General features: G+C 37.6%; 2 protein-coding genes and 1 long non-coding RNA gene across 3 annotated transcripts in view; 1 reads left to right on the top strand and 2 right to left on the bottom strand.

Annotated features, from left to right (window-relative positions):
* LOC140932405 (uncharacterized) overlaps positions 1-8,509 on the bottom strand; it is a 45,792-nt gene extending 37,283 nt beyond the window's left edge. The window contains exons 1-4 of the mRNA XM_073382016.1: positions 8,361-8,509; positions 7,007-7,067; positions 6,426-6,475; positions 5,106-5,296 (exon numbers count right to left, since the gene is read on the bottom strand). Coding sequence (XP_073238117.1) covers positions 5,106-5,296; positions 6,426-6,475; positions 7,007-7,067; positions 8,361-8,509 — 451 coding nt within the window. The remainder of the gene's footprint in view (positions 1-5,105; positions 5,297-6,425; positions 6,476-7,006; positions 7,068-8,360) is intronic.
* Positions 2,839-4,566, bottom strand: LOC140929835 (uncharacterized). Its single transcript, XR_012164805.1, has 2 exons — positions 3,941-4,566; positions 2,839-3,232 (listed from the first exon to the last, which is right to left on the bottom strand). It is a non-coding gene; the product is annotated as an uncharacterized lncRNA (long non-coding RNA).
* A 317-nt stretch (positions 8,510-8,826) lies between the features above and the next one.
* Positions 8,827-15,543, top strand: LOC140931287 (transformer-2 protein homolog beta-like). Its single transcript, XM_073381068.1, has 8 exons — positions 8,827-8,966; positions 9,914-10,230; positions 10,828-10,879; positions 10,972-11,100; positions 12,100-12,159; positions 13,181-13,296; positions 13,556-13,686; positions 14,739-15,543. Exons 1-8 carry the CDS (start codon positions 8,928-8,930, stop codon positions 14,747-14,749), a joined length of 855 nt encoding a protein of 284 aa, XP_073237169.1. The 5' UTR covers positions 8,827-8,927; the 3' UTR covers positions 14,750-15,543.
* The last annotated feature ends 16 nt before the right edge of the window (positions 15,544-15,559 follow it).

Raw genomic sequence — 15,559 nt, 5'->3', positions numbered from 1 at the left:
GAGCGCATGGAGGTAAGCTTACAGTTCGCAAAACTTGCTAAGTTTATTTATATCGCCGGTGGTGATTTTTGCTTTTACTACTGGCGAAGTCATCGAAGATAAATTTTCTCTTAGACCTTTCTTCGACTGGAACGCGACGACTACGAAACTTTTTTAGGAAACCTTCAAAAAGATTTGCCCTAAGGCAACAGATCACAGAGAGCCCTCTAGTTTTGTAAACACTATTATTGCTCACACCTTGCTCTTGTAGTGTACTATTTTTTCTGTTATCACTATTAACATTCCTTTGAGCTTTTATAAAAAGTTTTAAAGCTCTTTTTTAAATTTTTATTATAAAATATTAAAATCTATCAGGATCATGGTGCAATCTGAATGGTATGATATTTTAATATACAGTAAATTCCTTAGTATTTCCAACATTCTGGTCGCCATAACCCTCACTAAACAAAAGGTATGCTTTTTTCAATTTTAGTCTTCCCAAAACTCAGAGCCTGATTAAAACTGCACAGACACATTGTCAGTTCAAACCACAAGCTAAAGCAAGACAGCCCACACAAGTTTATTGCAAAAACTGTTTTTGCAATTTTGTAAAATACAGCAAGAACTATTACCATTTACTGATGTGGTCTTTAAAATAAAATTGTGATCCTATCTTGAATGTTGTGTATTGTTATTCTTTTGAGTGAATAACGAAAAGTTTTGCAATCTCGCATTGAATACTTATAATAATTATAATTATAGTATATCATAATTTGAGATGTAAACTCCAACTCAGGGGCACTCATGCACTGAATCACTGAAGTGATGTGACTGACAGATTGCAAGTTAAAAATGAATAATCACCAAGGCTTGGTCACTGAAATATTTACTGTAACTGAGGGTTATGTACATGTATGAGATAGTTTCATGGCCCCTGCTCATCACTGCTGCTTTGTGTTTGACTACTCAAGGTTGTGCTCTACCAGCACCCAGTTGGCCCGTGGTGCTTAACTATTGTTCCGGGGCAACTAGGAAATTTTCTCATAGAAATCATGTGCTGGGCACCCAGGATTTCACGGGTCTGGAGCACTGGGCTCCTTTCAATTTTTCTTAGAACACAGCCTTGCTACTTCAAAAACCTTGGTGTATCTTTTAATATCGGATAGACTAATGTTATTCCTATAAATGAGGAAGCTTCATGGCCCCTTACCAAATACAAAGGCACTGTCCACCTTACTGTAACAATTGATCTGCACACTTGTTGATCACAAGATAAATGTGAGGCCCCAGCTAAGAACCTGGAGGACAAGTTTAGGTCTTACGTAACGTGTGCAATATACAAATCCATTATTTTTTTGTCATACCAGTGATTACGATAAACAAGCCAACGGCCGTAATACTGTTTAAAGGCTGCGATTTATTGTTCTTTGTTGCCTGATTTAGCATAGTCTATTTTGGGGGTATTATATAGCCTAAGTCAAGCTAGGGCAGGGCCCATGCAGGGCAAAGGGGCTTCCCCACTTTTTGAAAAATAAATAAATAAAATTAAGTACAGTGGAACCTTGATATAATGAAGGGCCAAGGGACTGGCAAAATATGTTTATTCTAACGAGGTTTGTTAACTTTTATCAAGGTTCTTTTTCATATTGCCTTATATTTTACTATTACTGGAGTAAAAAAAAATAGTTTGTTAGACCGAGGACTTCGTTATAGAGGTTTCATTGTAATATACATTTTCATATGAATAGTATCTTTGTTGGAATAAGAATCTTCCAGCATCTAAATTTATTATTGGTCCATTTTGATCCCATCAGTCTGATGCGTGGTAAGCCTTAAAAAGTCAATCGTCCTAGACTTCTGCATTTTCAAACCAGCAAAGCTATGTAGCATTTGCAACAATGCAGAATAGTCTTTTTTGATGAAGGTTCTTGATTAAATCTGAAGACTACTCCATGAACTACGGTTTCTTAAAACGAATTATATCAGGTGATGATGTGGTCTCTGGCACATTTCAATGACATGCTAGACAAATTGAAGGCATTACAGGAACCTACAGTGTAATATCATGATCTGCAAACTTCTAGTGGTGGATTCAGCATGTGCAATCACCCTCAGCAGGAGAAAGGTACTTTTCAGCGGCTTGAAATCTATGAACATGACTGCTCAACAATGACTCAAGAAAGGTTCAGTAATCTGACAGTTCTAAACAGCCACAAAGAGAGAACAGCCAAATTTGCTCTCCCCCCCCCCCCCCTCACGTCAATGTAGGTGGTCACCGGCCCGCGCACATTAAAAACTGCTTCCCAGGCCCTCTTAGGGGTTTTAACTCTTAAAAATGCTAGTTTCTAATAATATTTTACAATGGAAAAAACCAGCAAGAAAAACCCACAGAGCACAATCAAGGATGGGCCTCCACGATAAACATAATTTCCACTGTGTAACACTTCTTCCTAGAGGCAGTGAATTTATGGCACACTGTGTTATCAGCAGAATCGTGCAACCTAGTGATGTACTGAGCCATTTAGTTTTTCAATACATAACGTTAGTTGCAAATAATAATTTATTAATGCAGTGATAACCCAGTACTCTATGATCTACAGACACCCACTTAATTGGACACCCATATATAACAGGCAGTTTTGTTTGTCCTGAGGAAAAGCATAGATTTTTTCTTTAAAATTAACCAGCTTAGTACCCACAGTAGTTAGCACAGTAGTTAATGTGGACAACAACCACTTTTCTGTGTTTCAAGTCCGAAATTCCTATATATTCTTAATCCAGCTTTACAGACACCGGTTACCCAGGCACTTTCTATTTTTCTTGTCACAATGATGTGCCAATTGTAGACATTGTACCAAGTTCACGGGTTAATAAGATTTTATTACCAAAACATCTGCAGCCAAATAGCATGACACATTTGATTTTGATACATCTTTCTTTCTTCCCCTGTTTGTAGTCCTTTGATAAATTTTCTGCCTCCTACTCAACAAGTTTCACGTCCTTGGGTTTTTGCTACAGTCACTGTTCCTACCCTTCTTCCTCCTTGTTCCTTTATGCTATATATCAAATAAATCACGTGTCTGTGACTTTTTTCCAGAGAGCTAACTTAATATGGACACCCGGATAATACGGACACCCATATAATATAGACATCATAACATGTCTGTGTTAACTGTTCCACTGTATATATTTTCTTGTCTAGCCAAAGCTTCAAAGCTGGTCCCAGTAAAGAGAGCATCCAAAAAATGCACACCTGGGTTTGAATAATAAATAAATAAAAAAAAAAAAACGTCACATACAACAATTTCATAAAGTTATCTATAAAATTAGTTATGGAAATACAAGGGGATATCACTGACAATAGTTGGATGAGGTGAAATCTCGGAATTTTTATTAGCGTTGCAATTTATAAGTTGCTATATTGATCTGCAGTCAATCGATAGGGAAGGTATAGGCAGACACAGCCTTTTCAAAAAAACATGAGCTACAAAGAATGTGACAGTCTTTAATGTCAGCACTGAAAATTATTAAATTCATATACCAAATCAAGAGCGAGCGATCCCCTTATTTATCTATTTATATTGAAAATGAGTAAATTAACTTTTCTGACAAAGAGAACTTAACATTAGATCTAATTTTAAAATCCTCAGCTCAGATACGTAACACTAAAGTAACAATTAAATTTTCAATAATAAAAGACAGCAGTCCGTTTAAGATGGTAAAAAAAACACATGCATATGACAACGAGCTGGCTGCTTTAGAACTGAAACTTAGCTGAACTGAACTGAAACTGTACCCACTCTGATTCGCTGTGCCTGAAGAGCTATAAAGCAAAACTTTATCTACACTTGGATAAATGAGCACTCGAGAGTGGCTAGAAGGCAGGTGAAATTGGTGCGGACTCTCGATCGTCTTGCCTGTGTATTATTATTATAGCTAGTACGTATACAAATACACCTACCAGTAGTCCGAATCTCTGTCGGCACAAACTGCATAAAATACGACTTGGTAAAGTGTGTTTTTTTCCCTTCTCTGAGGTAAGCTGCCCTTATTATTTTACTTTCTCATATTCAGTCGGTGCTAGTTCTACAGAGTCATCGTAATCTACGATTTCCTCCATCGCAATTCCAGAATCGGGCGAAGACGAGCGAAGCTTTGAGAATCGCTCGGTGTTTTCTCACGGTTCAGGTTTGTTTTCTTGGCGTGTTCTACGACTTGGTGAAGTGTGTTTTTTTTCCTTCTCTGAGGCTAGCTGCCCTTAGTATTTGACTTTCTCATATTCAGTCGGTGCTGGTTCTACAGAGTCATCGTAATCTACGATTTCCTCCTTCACAATTCCAGAATCGGGCGAAGACGAGCGAAGCTTTGAGAATCGCTCGCTGTTTTCTCACGGTTCAGGTTTGCTTTCTTGCCGTGTTCAGAAAATGACGTCACAATCAGAGAACAATAGCTTTGTCACTGGAACATAAATTTGTAATGGCGGACGCGAAAAACCTACATTTTCAAGCTCAATATTTTCACTTAGAGGGCGCCAAAGTTCATTTCAATGACCGAAACAGGTACAGCCACTTCTGATAAGCTGAAAAGAAAGCATTTTTGTGAAAAACTTGACATTAAATTTTGATCGTAGTAGCACTTTAATATTATTCATTAATTTTTAGTACCTTCAACATTTCCACCATATTGTTATATTTAAAATACCTTTCAACAGTTTAGTGAGTTGTGATACTCGGTCTGCCACCAGTTTCTGATTTTTAGGTCTCTCCAGTGAATCTGCTGATGCTGTAGAAGAATACAACCACTTTCATAAAGGTGGACAAAGGATAATCATTCTTTTATTTAACTCTTGAATGCAGAGCCCCCACTACCAATGTTGGCTTATGCAAAATTCTCGAGGCCGCTCTAGGTTGTTATGCCGGTAGTCAACACGTTAAAAGGAAAATGGTCATGTGTTCCAATGTAGAAGAAAATTTGAAATTAATTACTTGAATTTTGAATTCATTACTTGCTTCAAAAATACCTGAGTATTCAACCTGATTTGACTCAGAATTTCCTATGTTTTGTAGCCTTAATATTATTGATTAATTTTTAGTACCTTCAACATTTCCACCACATGTTATAAATACCTTTCAACTGTTCAGTAAGTTGTGATACTCTGTCTGCCAGTCTGAAAAGAATTGTCTGCAGTTCTGTTTTCCTTTCACTTGCTTTAGCTTTATAGAGGTCATAACACAGAGATGGAATTCCTGTACCAACTGTTATGGCAATTTTGTTTTCTTTCTGTGCTACGGATATGCCGCCATTTTCAAATTCTGACCTGTTGATTATTAATTCAGTGGTTTTGAGTATATCCTCTGTTGCATGCATATGTGTCAAAATTAAATTCAGGTTCAAAATTTTTTAACCTAGGTTGATTCTCAATTTCCTTTGTCTCCTAGCCCTAGTTTTCAGACTTGCCAAGTCTCATGACTTTGTTGAGTATCACAATTTCAAAACCTATATCACGTTCTCATGTGTTGGCAACTGATTCGCACATTTTCTCTTAAAGTCAAACTCCAAAAAAATCCAGGAGTTTTCCAACATAGATTTCAAAAGATAGTCAGCTCCACAAAGAAGACACTTTGCAGTCACGCTTGATTACACTATTTTAGCCTACCACAATAATTATTTGTCCCTGCCACCAAATGAGCAGACTTACTGTTTCTCTTGTTTTAGGATGATCTCCAACAAAATATAGAAATCAAAAACCTAAATTAAAATAGTAAAATTGATTGGAATGTTTACTGCTGCAGCTTTAAAGTGACTTCCCATACCCATTTTCCCCACTGAAAGTTTCTACTAGGAAAATTGGGACATTTCATGACTTTTTACCCATTTCTCACTACTTTTCCCAGCTCTAGGTTCACAATCTCACATTGTTTGCCTTTTGGGGGTTGCCAAGTCTGTAGTTTTCATAACTAGGGCTAGGAGACAAAGGAATTAGAGAAAATACATTTTACCCTGAATTTAACTTTGACCTGTAACATGACAACAAACTTAGCCCTGTACTAGTGCACTGTGGTCTGTCTAATTTCAACATTTTTTTTTTGTCCAGTAATAGGCCAAACAGTAAACATGTTTATTTGCTATTAACCTATAATCAGAAATTTAATGCCCTTTTAAAGGCCTTACAGAAAAATGCCATCGATAGTGATCTCCAAAGAGGAAAGGATATTCTGTGTTCTTGAAACAATAAAGGAATATTAAATATAATTTTTTTTTTTTTTTTTTTTCACTTTCTGAAAATGTGTTAGTCTGCAGGAAACGGGAAACCAAACCCTTTAAGGGACAGCATATTTGGAAGCACTTGGAAACAGAATAAGGAAAATTCAAAAAAGCAAAACTTTGATCTTTTTGGGAAAAAATGATTATTTTGTTTGAGTTGCATGGTTTTATGTCATGCTCACCTGAATCTTGTAAAGTAAGCATCATATCCATCAACTGCAGCCAGTTCTTTCTGCAAGATTTGATAAAAGCACATATTCTATGCATACAATAAGCTTTTCTCAAAAACTCTTTGTTTTCCTCCAAAAATTTGCATAAGCATTGTTTTCAATTTCTCTTCGAACATACAATTGCCATAAAAAAACGCAAAAAAGAATGAGGCCAATATTCAGCCATGACTGAACAAGTTTATAATTGGTCAATTAAGGATTTATTGTATGGCTAAAAAGTGAACTTTTTCTCGCAGGAACAACTCAAGAAATCCCTGAGGTGGCTCGCCCTCTTGGGTAGCCAATCAACAGAATACCGAGTATTCACTTCATCTTGCCTGCTAGGGGATTCAGTCATGTAATAAGTGATCCTATTTATTTTTAAGATTATCTTAATTTTAGCCTTTAAGGCAATTTCACAGTCACCACAAAAAGTGGTCATTTACAAGTGATTCTAATATTAAAAGGTTTTGACGGGAAAATTTTTAGGAAGTGGCCATATAGAAGTTTGACTGTATGCACAAAACCAGTTTTATTATTCAGAGTTATCTTACATGGGAATCAAGTTGTGCTTTGTCCAGTTGCAAGTGCCACACATCAACTCCATCAGATGCACTAAAAGTCAAAACAAAACAAAAGCACTTTACATTTCCCCATGCAAATGTACAAGGCATTTAAACACCTTGTTTTACATACTGCTCAATGCTTCATCCATATTTTGTAACCGTAGTAACTGATCGTCACTAAACTTGTCTCAAAATATGCCCAAGGGATAAATGAACAGCTGTTGTTCAAACGTAAGCTGCAGTTATTTAATTGTCTAGGAAAAGCTCACAAAATTTACAAGGGGTGGCCCTGTATGAGTGAGGGTTTCGTTGCAATGTATGGTTCTTCCTGAAGCAGAACACTCCAAAGGGATGAGAAACAAGCATGAACCAGAAAACACAAAAAAATGTGCATGGGACAGTTTAATAGTATTTTTTAAAAATTTGTTTACCCCTGAAGCTCTTGGGAGTTCTTAAGAACTTGTTGAAATGTGTCCGTACTTTCCAGATCAACAGAATTAAATTTATTTTGGAAGTTTTGAATTTTAGGCAGGGGCGGATCCAGGATTTTTTTTTAGGAGGGGGTGCACTCGTCTCTTGCTCTACTTCAACACCAATAAACTACATAGTTTTTTTTTTGCAGAATACCAGTTGTATTAGAGAACCGCAGGTCACCTCTGGGGGGGTGCACACCCCCTGCACCCTCCCCCTAGATCCGCCCCTGTTAGGAAAGGGGTAGACTGGAGTACCCACAGAAAAACTTATCCGAGTGAGAGAAGAACAAACTTAATTCTCATATATAATGGCATAGACCTACCAAGACCACAAGTTTCAAGTTAAGTTGTTGTTTTTTTAAAAAATGAGGGTTATCAATTGTTAGCTGTTTGCAATTTCTTAAGCAAATCTATTGCCTAAATTTTGTGCAAACCTCATAAATTCAAAATATTATTGTTTCCAGTCAACCACGTTGCCATGGCAACGATCGAAATCTCACATTTAACCTAATAAATGTTATCGCTTAGAAAAATATTTTGTTCGTGCCAAATTTAAGCTTAACATCCGCTAAGAGTCTGTACCAATCCACGAACTATTAAACTGCAGGTGTTCAGTTTCAGCCATCCACGCCCTGCCATTTTTTAAAGCGTTCAAGTGGCGAGGTAGACTTGTTTTCCCACTCTCGACTAATAGAAATCGGTTATTTTTCCACGATAAACTTGAAGGAATCGGCTATTTGCCCATACTTGATGGGTAGGAATCTGCTCATCCACAGAGAGGTGTCGGATTAGTTTTAAAATGGGACGTCCCAACAACAGATAATTATATAAGAAGTATGGCAAGAATATTGAAAAAAGGAAAGACTTACTTAATAATCCAGGAGGAACCTTCTTCAGAAAGTCTAGTCCATACAAGAAATCTAACAAGACCACAGAGGGCAGTAGCATGAAGCGCCTCGACTTTATTTGCCTTCAACAATGAGGCCAAATCGATGGACGCTTCCGAAGCCTCCACCATTTTGGCGAGGTGCAGCCCCTGATGCAGGCGTGGTGCCGATTACCCGAGTCTGCAAGAGGGTCCTTGGGTTCGGTTTTTACTGTCCTACGAAATTTTGAAAATGTTTTGCTTTTTTCTTAGTTATGACAAACATGTATTTTTGAAAAGAAAATTAAAGGCTACATAGTTGAGAAATGAAACAAGTTTTTCCTTCTTCCCATTTTAAATATCGCGCTATATAAAAATTAAAGAAGAAAGCCTGAAAAATGCCGTAAAAGTCCGATCGTCATTCGGGAATCTTCGTACAAACGATCGCAAAGCATGACTGGATAGCTTTGTTTCATTGCCCGCCATCTGCTTTTTCGCTGAGTTAGCGAAGCAATTATCCTCGCAGTGAAAATAACAACGAACCTCGTGTTTTTGGTATTATTTTGCCAAAATGAGCGATGCTGACGACAGGGATGCTTCTGAGGAAAAGGTAGGGAAAATATACTGCTCTTTTAAAAGCCTAAAACGGTAAATAATACTACTCTTCCGTTGTCCAATTCGTTAAAAGCACGCTTTGCAATCTTAGCTTATTCATTTTGAAAAAAAAAAACAATCGAATTAGGGGATCTTTGGTTCCTCTTAGTATTTCCGATTTATATTTTGAAGAGTAAGTTGTTGAATGAGAGGAACTTCATTAATAAAGCACTTCAGATCATCCCTTTAATTTAGCTGAACTGATGTCTGCCAAGTTAACTTTAGCTTCTTACTTTAATCAAGTTCCAGATTACAACTTATCAGTAAAATACCAAATAATAATAATCTAAGGTAGGCTTAAAACAGAATACAAGATTCCTTAGTACATGCTCTGGATAAATTTCGCTTGCACATGGCTGAAAGCTAGGTTTTGATTTATTATTTGTATTCATTTGTAAAGTTTTACCCAAGTCAGCTCCAGAGCTGTAACCTAAAAACTTCAATAAAGTATGTAAAGTGGAACCCCGTTAATATGGTCACCAATGGGCCCAAAAAAATTTGGTCGTATTAACGGGTGACCATATTAACAAGGGTTTTTTAACAAGAAAATCTATTGCTATTTTGCTGGGCAGCCAAAAAAAGTGACCGTAATAACGAGGTGGCCGTAAGGTGGGGTTTCACTCTACCTATCTATTTTTGTTGGTATACTTAAACAACTGTATAGTTTTTGCTGTCCACCAGTGATAGAAGCAAATTCCATATTATAATGTAGTGCCAATGATGAATATTTAAGTTTCCAGATGTTTGGCCGTATTTAGTTGTAATGTTAGTTTTGTTCTCAAAGTAATTTTCCGGGGCAACAAATTCCAATATATTGCATTCGCACTCCATACAAATCATTGTCATGAGTTTACTGATGCTTGCATAGCAATCACTAATTATTATCTTATTTGCAATTTACAGGAAGTGAGTGACAGAGATGACAATGACCAAGGTGAAGAATACAATGGTGCAGGATCAAGATCAGCTTCCCGCTCACGGTCTCGTTCAAAGTCCCGTTCCAGGTCACATTCTAGATCTCGCTCAAGATCCCGTTCACGATCCCGTTCTCGCTCGCGGTCAGGCTCAAGGGGCAGATCAAGGTCAAGAAGTCGGAGCCGTTCACGCAAGCATCGTTCCCCATCTCGTAGTAGGTCACGTTCCCGTTCTAAGAAAAGGAAAAGATCTTACTCACGATCCCGATCGCGGTCTCGTAGTCCATATCACTACAGGCATAGAAGGTAGCTATAAAAAAAGATTCAGTTTATTAATAGTTGTAATGGTAGGGAGTTAATGCAACAACCATATCAATGGTAGTGAAATTTTGGCATTCTTTCCAAATTGTTGATAATTCTAAAGTGCTCAAGTTGTGGGGTGTTCTTTGGGACTTCATCCATTTTCAGAAAGAGAAAAAAAGACTTTTTTTCTCAGTCAGCTCACATCCCCCATAAGCTATCGCTTAAGAAATGTTTTGTCTATTTATCACCATACAGTTGTTCATCCCAGCAGATATTCAGGCCATGTACATATGAACTTCAATGTATTGCTTAATGAGTGATTTTCATTATCCCTGAAGCCTGTGAATAGAGCTTCTAGCTATTGTCTGGGAGGTCACGTGTTAACCCTTTAAGCCCTAAGAGTGATCAGCATGAGCAAAACGGCCATACATTTTCTTGTAAAAAAAACCCTTATTAATGTGGTCACCTGTTAATATGGCCAAATTGTTTTGGCCCATTGGTGACCATAATAACAGGGAACATTCCACTGCATTGCTGTCAAGGTTTTTCAGTTTAACATCTACTAAACAAGACATGTGAATGTTTTTTTTTTCTCCATAGATCCCGCAGCGTGTCTCCACTTTCCTCCAGAAAACGGCATGTTGGAAGCAGGGTAATGCTTGGTTGTCCTGTCTTGTTGTGTTTCTTCAATTTTTTGCGTTGATGTAAATATAACTTTAATTGTAATATTTTTTCTACCTGCAGGACAACCCTGAAAGCAGTAATTGCTTGGGAATTTTTGGATTAAGTCTGTACACCACTGAAAGAGATTTAAGACAATACTTTGAGAAGTATGGTAGCGTCGAGTCAATTCAAATAGTGTATGATCGTCAGGTAAGAAATTTGTTTTGCTCATGATATATCAGTGATACTTTATAATCCATTATAAGGCTAAAATACACTGATACAAATGGGTTCACCTACATGTACTACTGATCACAAGGCAAAAAATTACGGTTAACTAGTTCTCTTTTAATGAACACCTGTAATGAATGAATGAAATCTCCTGGATGAGAGGGCAACAGACATGTTTACATGGTAACACTAAGCTCAGATGTCAGCATACAAGGGCACCAAGGGCAGCCACTATCAGTCCATTTATGCGCTTACTGTAACCCACCCAGCCCATGATATAACTCCCCGAAGTGGACACCTAGAGTTTGTTAGTATCATTACAGGGTTTTCAATAAGGTTTTAACTAGGTGGCAAAAGCTTTGGAGTAGGCGGAGATGGAAAAAACTCATGGCATGACTTAAAAGTGCTGAAAGGGCAAGTTCATAGGGGTTCCGTCAGAGGGCATGCCCGACCCTGGAAAAAATTTGAAATCTGGGCGTCTCAGAATGCATTTCTAGCATTCTGGAGCAAAAATTAGAGTGTTTGAACAAAACACAGACATTGTTTAACTTTGGCTTTTTTGTGGGTAATTTCCAAAGAAAAGTAGGCTGCAAGTTCACGTGAAATAGCCAGCGAATTTCACCAGCTGTGGGCTCTTATTGAGAACCCTGGCCAGTATTCAGTTATCTTCAGTGACTCATAAAGAATGACTCAGATGACTGTACATGTATGTGCGATAATGGTATAATAATTAAGCATTTCTAAATGTTTGATTAAGGACAGTGGTGGAAGTTGTTTTGGATCAATTTAGGTTTCTGGGAAACAGCCCACCTACCCCTCCCCTAAGCTAGCATTAACACTTGTAAACTTCTCACTTTGGGCAAAATGATGACTTAGGGAAGAGGTAGGTGTGCAGTTTCCCAGAAACCTAAAATGATCCATTGTTTTGTTCTCATTCACATCATCATTGTTTTGTTTGTAATACGTTGAATCTTGTAGAGTGGCCGCTCAAGAGGATTTGGATTTGTGTATTATGAAGCAGTTGAAGATGCTAGAGAGGTTGGTAATTTGCTGCGCAAGTGTATTTTATATATTGTGCACATCACTGTAGGATTGAAAAGAATCCTTTACTTTAAGGCTGTACATGAATACAAATTGGGTCAAAAATGATTAGTCATTTCTCAGATATTGTTAATTTTAGCATTACAATAATAATTCTTAAGTAATTTGCCCTCTTTTCCCTCATTAAATGTCCTTTTACTTGTTAAGTTTGTCAAACACAATGCACCAGATAACTTTAATTCTTATACAGGACAATTCAGAAGTGGATTTTGTCCTTAAAAACTCCTTGGAAAAAAGGTCTAAGGTCTGCATAAACCATGGGTGGTAAAACTGTTGCAAGCAGGAGCAAGAATGGCCCAGTTGGCTAGTGCGTGTCCTTCGGTATGCGAGGTCCCGAGTTCAATCCCCGTTGATGTTACTTCCTTGTTTCAACTTCTCTCCTTTCTGTGTAGCTTTAACTGCTTTAAATACCCTTAAAGGTCGGGTGCACACTTGGCGACAAGTTGCAGCAACATGTCACAACAACACATCACAGCGACAAATTGCTTTGTGTGTACTGGAAAATTTTTGTGAAAATCTTTGTCTCGGCAACAGAAGTTTGTGGCAGCAACATGTCGCAGAAAATCAAATCAGACAAAATTTTGTGACTTGTTGCGGCGACACAATTCTGTTGCAGAGACAAAGATTTTCACAAAAATTCTCCAGTACACAAAGTGATTTGTCACTGCGATGTGTTGCAGCAACTTGTTGCCCGTCCTGTACACATGGAGTGATCTGTCGCCGCGACTTGTTGTGTCAACTTGTCACCTGCTGTGTTCCAACCTTAAAATGGAGCATTGATGTAGAGAGGGGGGTAAAATGAGCCCACTGTCGATCTCAAGTTTATCAGTTGAATTACTGTCATGAGATATTGATGTAAAATATTGTTGCTTTACCTTAAACCTTTACCTTTTACTCTTAATTTAACAAGAAATAAATATTGATGGGAGTATTAACATTTATTATTATTGTCTTTTAGGCTAAAGCAAGCACTAATGGTTTAGAAATTGATGGTCGGCGTATACGAGTGGATTACTCCATCACCAAACGGGCTCACACACCTACTCCTGGGGTCTATATGGGCAAACCTACACAGTGAGTGTCACTTGCTAGCCTCTATTCATATTGAGCTAAGGGTGAGGAAAAATTGGCTGGGAAGAGGCTAAGTTCTATTTTGTAATTTTATGGACCAAGATAAAGTCAAAATCAGTAATAATACAGAAAAAAGTGTCAGGGATAATGAAATCAGCATGTACTTAATTGAATGTATTAGGTTGGGCTCATGAAAAGTTCTGCGTCTGAAGCAGGCCTTACAGCTTCCTCTGTTGCTCATTCCTTGACTTTTGCTTCTAAGGCACAGAAACTATCGTAAGAGTTACTATGATGACTACAGTCGTGATAAAGAGTATTATGCCAAGGATCGACATCGTGACTACTATGGTAGTGGATATGGTTATCGCTCTCGCTCCAGATCCTACTCCCCACGTAAGTGGATATTATACAGCAATAATAATATGATTATGAATTTATTTTTTTCCTTCCTGATGTGAGCGAAATAATTGATTGTTTGGGTTTTCCTGAGTTCCTCTGTAAAACATAAACAATTTTAGATTTTCAGAAAAAAAAACTAGCTGCCTCCTGAAAGATTACACTTTGCAACAACAGGGGTCAGTTGAATACAGTGGAACTCTCACTCTTCAGACATCAGTTTAGAATCAACAGTTTCGCTTGTCCAGATGAAAAGCTCATATATTTTCTGTAAAATTATAGGAATTTTATTAATATTGAGAACGGACCATTCCTGTGTCCTGAGTCACAAACTTTCATATATCATCTACTCCACTTTACAGAGACTTTTTTTTTATCTGCGCACTATGACCGAACTTCTTAACAGTAAAAACCTAACAGAAACGGCGAATCACCTTTCAAAGGTTCTGTCAAATATTCAGCCCACCTAGCCGAGTCGCTAACTAAAAGCATTACTACAAAAATACAAAGTAAAACTGTTAAAGGTTTGAACCCAGGAGTCATTTCGTTAGTAGGTAGAGTATGATCGTCCGGGTGAACGTAGTCCTGAATAGGACTGTTTTTGTACGAAGTAAAGTCGGACGCCTTTGTCGTGTTTAAGAACGATACTTAAAGGTAATTTTATTACGAGACTATAATAAATGATCGTGAGGTTTGTTTGGAATGAACTTGCTACAGTTCAGTAAAAATGTCTGCTTTAGTCTTCTTATCAATGAAACATGTGTCTGTGACATTTTTTCCGACCGCTCGCTTAATACGGACACCCGGATTATACAGACATTGTGGCATGTCTCCTTGGTGTCCATGTTAACCAGGTTCCACTGCACAAGTTTTACAAGTGTAATTGACGGACAAGTTTACAGTTTAGTTATTGTTTCCGAGTTTGAAACATTAGCCATACTTGCAATTACATTTGTTTGACGCGGTGGTGTCCCCAGAGTAATCATCTTAAGTGATTTATTTGTTTGTTTGTTTTATTTTCTAACATGTATCGTTTCAACCTTTTGCAGGCCGCTACTGATGCCTGAGGCAAATTTGGCAGCAGTTTTTGAACAACATGTATCATAAGCCTGTAGGCCATCACTTCAGCACTAGCCTTATAACAGGTGTAATATAGTCAGATAGTTAAAACACCCTTGACTTCACTTGAGATGAAAATTTATTGATTATTTTTAAAAAGTCTGCACAGTGCCCTAAGTTACATTGTGATCGAGTAGTTTGTTACTGGAAACGATTTAGCAGGATCAAAACTAGAGTAGATATACTTGTAAAAGATGCTATATTTCATCTTTACATTTATGCATAGAGAACTAAGTTCGGATATTCACTCAGTAAGTGGAGAAACTCGAGTTTGACAAAAGCACTCGTAACAGATTCAAGCACCTGCGTATCGAGTCTTTAAAGTGCGGCACTTTTTTAATAGTTTTGGTTTTGTGTTTTACTTTTTGTTTGTGCTGAGAAGAACTGTAACTAACAAGTTACTAAATCAAAACTTTATTTGTTTGTTCTTATCATGTTAATCTACTGATACTTTGGATTAGCTGATATGTGAAAGCAAAGATATTAGCATGGATTTTGTTGGACTCAGCTGATTTCCTTCGCAACCGCTTTGGCCGGTGTCAGGCAATGATCCCGGTCCCCACCTGGGGATTCACCGGGCCCTCTTGATATGAACTTCTCTGTGTTATGGACAGTTCATTGTTTCTTTAAGAGGTTCGACTTTGTTCAATTGCTGAGGGGCAAGCAATGTTAGCTAATGCAAATGTTTTATTTGATTTTAATTTTATAATGGAATAAAGGTCAACGTTTGGCGTGTTTGTCGATGTTAACT

The sequence above is a fragment of the Porites lutea genome, chromosome 3, assembly GCF_958299795.1.
Source record: "Porites lutea chromosome 3, jaPorLute2.1, whole genome shotgun sequence".
NCBI classification, from domain to species: domain Eukaryota; kingdom Metazoa; phylum Cnidaria; class Anthozoa; order Scleractinia; family Poritidae; genus Porites; species Porites lutea.
This window is presented reverse-complemented; position numbering and strand designations above follow the sequence as displayed.

Bases quoted from the DNA above. Each gene is read 5' to 3' on its own strand.
- LOC140931287 (XM_073381068.1), top strand. From the start codon at position 8,928: ATGAGCGATGCTGACGACAGGGATGCTTCTGAGGAAAAG. The intron at 8,967-9,913 runs GTAGGGAAAATA...TGCAATTTACAG, and splicing joins GGGATGCTTCTGAGGAAAAG to GAAGTGAGTGACAGAGATGA. The intron at 10,880-10,971 runs GTAATGCTTGGT...TTCTACCTGCAG, and splicing joins AACGGCATGTTGGAAGCAGG to GACAACCCTGAAAGCAGTAA.